The sequence below is a fragment of the Ceratosolen solmsi genome, unplaced genomic scaffold, assembly GCF_000503995.2.
Source record: "Ceratosolen solmsi marchali unplaced genomic scaffold, CerSol_1.0 scaffold29, whole genome shotgun sequence".
Lineage (NCBI taxonomy): Eukaryota > Metazoa > Arthropoda > Insecta > Hymenoptera > Agaonidae > Ceratosolen > Ceratosolen solmsi.
In genome coordinates, this window is record NW_011948417.1 from 2935344 (window position 1) to 2941140 (window position 5797).

At 50.5% G+C, this 5797-nt stretch overlaps 1 protein-coding gene across 1 annotated transcript in view; it reads right to left on the reverse strand.

Moving 5' to 3' along the window:
- LOC105359974 (polycomb group protein Psc) overlaps nucleotides 1-5275 on the reverse strand; it is a 9141-nt gene extending 3866 nt beyond the window's left edge. The window contains 6 exon segments of the mRNA XM_011496744.1: nucleotides 2-691; nucleotides 1370-2404; nucleotides 3233-3606; nucleotides 3739-3891; nucleotides 3972-4093; nucleotides 4841-5275. Coding sequence (XP_011495046.1) covers nucleotides 2-691; nucleotides 1370-2404; nucleotides 3233-3606; nucleotides 3739-3891; nucleotides 3972-4093; nucleotides 4841-5175 — 2709 coding nt within the window. The 5' untranslated portion in view covers nucleotides 5176-5275.
- Nucleotides 5276-5797: the final 522 nt, after the last annotated feature.

Here is a 5797-nt window from a genome sequence, read left to right on the forward strand (position 1 = left end):
TGCCCTTGGAGGCCGCGTCCTTACGCGCGTTCGCCGGCTTCATAAGTGATATAGGTATGGCGTCCGGGCAGGGCGGTACCGGGTAGACGCTCGTCACCTCGAGGCCCGACTTAACGCCCGACTGCTTGATGGGGCTGCCGTAACCGTGTGCCGCGTTCGTATACACGTTGTTCTTCGTCGACGTCGTGATGGAATATATGCTCATCGAAGGTGTCTGGATGTTGAAGCGACCCATCGCCGATGCCGGACCGCTCCCGGATGTCGTCGAGCAGACGATGTTCTTGCCAATTTGAGGCATGCCCGAGAGCGAGCGTAATTGCTGTTCGGGGTTGAGGCCCTTGCCCGAGGTGACCTTGGCGTTACCGAGGGTGGCGCCGCGCTCGGCCATCCAGGCATTGAGAACCGGTTGACTGGGTATCGTTGTCGACACATGCAGCCCGATTGAGGCCAGACTCTCGCTCGTCGGCGCACTGGGAATCTGCTGGCGCTGACCGCAAGGGCTCGCCAAGTGACCGCATCTGCCGTCGTTCGTGACGTTTAGTGCCCCTGTCGTTAGATTACGTTGCACGTAGGAAGTTGGGGCGCTGATGAGGGATGGGGCAACCAAGGATCCTGGCATTGGTTTGGTCTGATCGATCGGACTGTTGACAAGGGCCTCCTGCGATACCTTCGACTCGGACTTCGGACTGGCCTTTAGTATACGCGGCTCCGTCGTAGCTTTCGTTGGAGCCAAGGAGGCCATCGACTTTCTCTCCATCATCATCGTCGTCGTTGTCGTCATTGTTGTCGTCGTCGTCGTTGTCGCTGTCGCTGTCGTCGTCGTCGTCGTCGTCGTCGTCGTCGTCGTCGTCGTCGTCGTCGTCGTCGTCGTCGTCGTCGTCGTCGTCGTCGTCGTCGTCGTCGTCGTCGTCGTCGTCGTCGTCGTCGTCGTCGTCGTCGTCGTCGTCGTCGTCGTCGTCGTCGTCGTCGTCGTCGTCGTCGTCGTCGTCGTCGTCGTCGTCGTCGTCGTCGTCGTCGTCGTCGTCGTCGTCGTCGTCGTCGTCGTCGTCGTCGTCGTCGTCGTCGTCGTCGTCGTCGTCGTCGTCGTCGTCGTCGTCGTCGTCGTCGTCGTCGTCGTCGTCGTCGTCGTCGTCGTCGTCGTCGTCGTCGTCGTCGTCGTCGTCGTCGTCGTCGTCGTCGTCGTCGTCGTCGTCGTCGTCGTCGTCGTCGTCGTCGTCGTCGTCGTCGTCGTCGTCGTCGTCGTCGTCGTCGTCGTCGTCGTCGTCGTCGTCGTCGTCGTCGTCGTCGTCGTCGTCGTCGTCGTCGTCGTCGTCGTCGTCGTCGTCGTCGTCGTCGTCGTCGTCGTCGTCGTCGTCGTCGTCGTCGCCGCCATCGTCGCCGCCATCGTCGTCGCCATCGTCGTCGCCATCGTCGTCGCCATCGTCGTCGACTTTTTTGAGTATGTATTGTTGAACGTCGTTGCCATCGTCGTCGCCATCGTCGTCGTCATCGGCGTCATCGTTGTCGTCGACTTTTTTGAGTATGTATTGTTGACTTGACCGACCTTTGGCTGAAACTGCAACTTGGCGCTGAGCGCGTTTATCTTGGAGCCGGCACTGGGCGTTATTTTAACGTCGCTGGACTTTGTGCCGTACTTTAAGATTAAATCGGCTTTGACGACGTCGCTGTTGATAAAGTTGTTTGCCGTTAAATGTTGCTTAAAGTCCGAGCGCCTATCCGGCACGTTGGCCAATTCGAGTTTTATTCTCTCTTGCGGGTGCTTCTGGTGCTTTATATTTTGGGTCTGGCCCTTGTCACCGATATTCGTCGTTTGGTTAGGACGGTCGCTTGTCACTTTCGGACAATTGCTTTCGCACTTGTCACTCCCAGTTCTTAAAAGCTCGCTCGACAAATCGTGTTGATCGATCGATTTCAATTCCATTTCCTCGCTTTTTAAATTACTCTGGGCATTTGGAATTGCACTTAACGACGATAAAGCACTCGACTTCTCTTCAAATTTCTGTTCGCCCTTCTTACTCAAATTCTCTTGATACGCCTTTTTAGTTTTCGATAATGCTGTACAAGATTTTAAAGTGTCTTTATCCTCTGCCTTCGCAATTGTCTTATTTACATTGTAATTATTCAAGGAGGCCTGTTCCAGGCTACTCTGTTGATTAATCTCATTGACTTTTGTACTCTTTTTTGTATCTAAATTCGATATATCCGTAACGCTCATCACCCCAGTTTCTGATATCTTCAGTTGGACTTCTTTCCACTCGCGTTTTATTGACTGCTCATCATCTTTTGATTCCAGTTCCATGTTACTATTGAATAGGGATCGTTTGAATTCGTCGTTATCTTCTGACAATTTTATACGCTTCGAAGCCGATTCGAATATTCGGTAGCTTAGATGAAGTGGAACTTTCTAGAAAGTAATATAAATAATATAATTAATTATGTTATTGTAATTAATATTCCTCTGTCGAAAGATCGATGGCTTTAGGCTTAAATAAATTCTATATTACAATACCGCTGCTACTGCTACCGCTACTGCTACTGCAACTGCTACTGCTACTGCTACTACTACTACTAATACTAATACTACTACTACTACTACTAATACTACTACTACTACTACTACTACTACTGAGCGCTGACATAATAAGCTGATTATTATGATTATTATTATGATAATTATAGGTCGTATCTGAATATCAGCATCTTTCGATTAATCGAGGACCAGCTAATAAGCAAACATTTAAATTAATTTCAGCGGTGCGATAACTTTGACATTAGTTTCACAAACAACATATGCACAAGCAAATATTCTAACTTTAGCAAAAATATCGACACGATTCATCGTTCCAAATAGCACGAGCAATTTTACAATTATATTTCATCGTGACGAACAAAAATGATTTTGTTTACGCATTTAAAACATTACTGGATATGAGTATCTTTGAATCGTTAAGATTAACCGTATTAAAAGCATGCGAAAGCATATTTTACAGAGTAATGAACTATTTTAATAGTATTCTTAATGCAAATTTAACTTGAACAAAATTTAGTGTAAAACAATATTTCAAATTTTATGTTTACACTTGTTCCCTAATAGGTTATCTTATAGAACGATTAATTAATAGCCAAGCTGTCGGTGCCAAATAATTAACGACAAAAGGGTTATGCAGTAAATATTTTAAATGAAACAACAAAAGGATTCTACACTAGAAAACAAACGAAAACATTGACTTACTCTTCTCCAGTGATAAATATACATGATGTCCATTAATGTATAACTAGCGCATAAAGGCTCTTCTTTATACATTATATCAACTCTGTGGGCTTCACTTAAACCATACTTTGCCCTTATTAATTTTTGAAGATGGAAAACTGTCACCGCAGCTGGACATCGAAGATACCTTCTTGGTAAATGTTTTAATACCATCTCTTTGTCATCTTCGGCATCGTCTATAGCTTTCGGACTATAATACTCTAAAGATAAACTCAACGACTCGTCGGGAGAGTAAATATAACTTTCGACGGGTTCTCCGAGCGCTTCCAGCGAAGATACGCCATTCTTTTCGTCCGGATGCTTAGCATAAAACTCTTTTCGAAACCGCATCTCATCTGCAGAACATAAAGATAGGTATGCGCTCGAATTGACCAATGATAATGTAAATAAAGTAATTAATAAGTGGCGTGACAAGCAAAGCAATTATTATAGACTTTAGGCTATGGATAATGGAGGACACTACTTACTTTGGTAGCAACCAGGTACTAATTTGTAAACAATATCTTGTAGCGTTCGATCCGGTCTAATGTTCAACAAAGGTTTATTTTTGTGTACTTGGGCATCGCAAATGGGGCAAAATTTGTTGTTTTCCAAATACTTGACGATGCAACTTTTACAAACTTTGAAAGAAAGGCGACTGTTAGAAGGATGGAGGTATGAAATAATGCGAGTAAATAAAATGACTGGATAAGTATCTTACATGAATGTAGGCACTCAATAATAGTTGTGGCATCTATGTAATATCCACCACACAGTTTACATGTCAACTGCTCATTGAGCGTTGATAAACGCAGCCGATGTCCTCCGCTTTGGACCGACATTCTGGAGAAACACAAAAAAAAAATTTTTGTAGAATGGGAAAATTCCGTGTGGAGTAGCGTGGCCGTAGGAATTCGTGGCAAGGGCCAAAGTAAAAGCAAAAACAAGGTTCAGGGAAAGAAGAAGAGGAAACGAAAATTCGAGAGATAGGTGGGAAGGAGGGAGGGAGGAAAGGAGGGAGGGAGGGAGGGAGGGAGGGGGGCAGGCAGTCAGGGAGGGGGGTGAACGAGAGTGAGAGAGACGTAGGTAGATGGTCGTAGGTAGATAGATAGACGTAAATAGATAGACGTAGATAGGTAGATGTAGATAGATAGAGAGAGGTAGAGAATGTGGTACGGGGAGGGCGGGGGATCCGGATGAGCGAGGGGGGGGGGGAGATGGGGGGGGGGCGGTGGTCGTGGTGGTGGAGTAGGATGAGTAGGATGAGGAGGAAGAGGTGGCGACGGCGGCGGCAGCAAGGAGAGAGATTGGGAAAGAGCTTCGTAGTATGTAATATATATCCAGGTGACAAGAGGCGCCCTCGCGAAACACGAGCAGCTGTTCCCCGGATGAATTTTGTAAAAGTCCTTTGGCACTGAAGAAGCTGATCACGGCTGGCGACGACTAAAGTTCTAAAGCCATGCCGAAGCACCCAATGCCGAACAATAGGAGCAGCAAGAGCACCAGCATCAGCAGCAACAACAACAACAACAACAACAACAACAACAACAACAACAACATCATCATCATTAGCAGGCGGTCCGTGTGTACCTTTCAGCGCACTTAGCCTCAAATAGCGCCGAGGGGCGCGAGGTCGAATCGACCGCGCGCGAACTAAGCAGCGAGTCGTCAGCCAGTCGGTCAAGGAGCCCCCCCCGAGGATGACTACGAATAAGGTCGGTCGGACGGCGGACTGGGAAGGAAGCGGGTCGCCAATTAAGGTGGTAACTGGCCGTTGGGCGCCTCACCTCCCGTGCGTGAAAGTCGGTGCGAGGAGGCTGGGTGGCGGCAGCGGGGCAGCGGGTCGCTCGCTCGCTCGGGCTAGGGATCGGCGCTCGGCCGACTACTCGACATCGGTGAGCAGCTGCGGCGAAGGCATCGGCCATCGACGAGCTGGCCCCCCGACGCGACTCACAGCGGCGGCTGCGACCTGGGCACCTGGCTGGCGGGAGGGGGGAGGAGGCCCGCGACGAGGCCCTGGCGCGTGGCGCGTGGCGCGGACCTAACGGAACGACCTCGAGGCGGGGAGTCGCGCTGCGGTGGGCGCGCGAGTCCTCAGCCACTGGAGTCCATGTTAAATTAGGCCAGCGACCGTCCGCGCGCACCTCGTCCGCGCACGCACGCGCGCACACAGAGAGACACGTACCAGGAGTGGGCCGCCAGACAAGATGGCGGATAAACAATGCGAGTCCGGGGGAATGGGCGCTGGGGCCGCTGGAGCCGCTGGGGCCGAGACACGCTCGCTCGGTGCCGTCGCGCCTCTCCTCTAGGCTCGGCCTGGGCCAGAGCAGCAGCCGCCGCCGATCGAGCGACGCCTTCCCGAAAACATCGAGCTCGCCAGGCGCGATCGGCCGCGATCCTTAGGGGCGGTGCGCTGCTCCCGATGCCGTCGCTCCCATTGGCCCTCGGCCCTCGCGGATTAATGCGGCACCCGCGCGCGCTCGCCCCTTGCTCCCTTGCTCCCTTGCTCTCTCGCTCTCTCGCGCTCTCTCCCACTTCAGCGAGTGT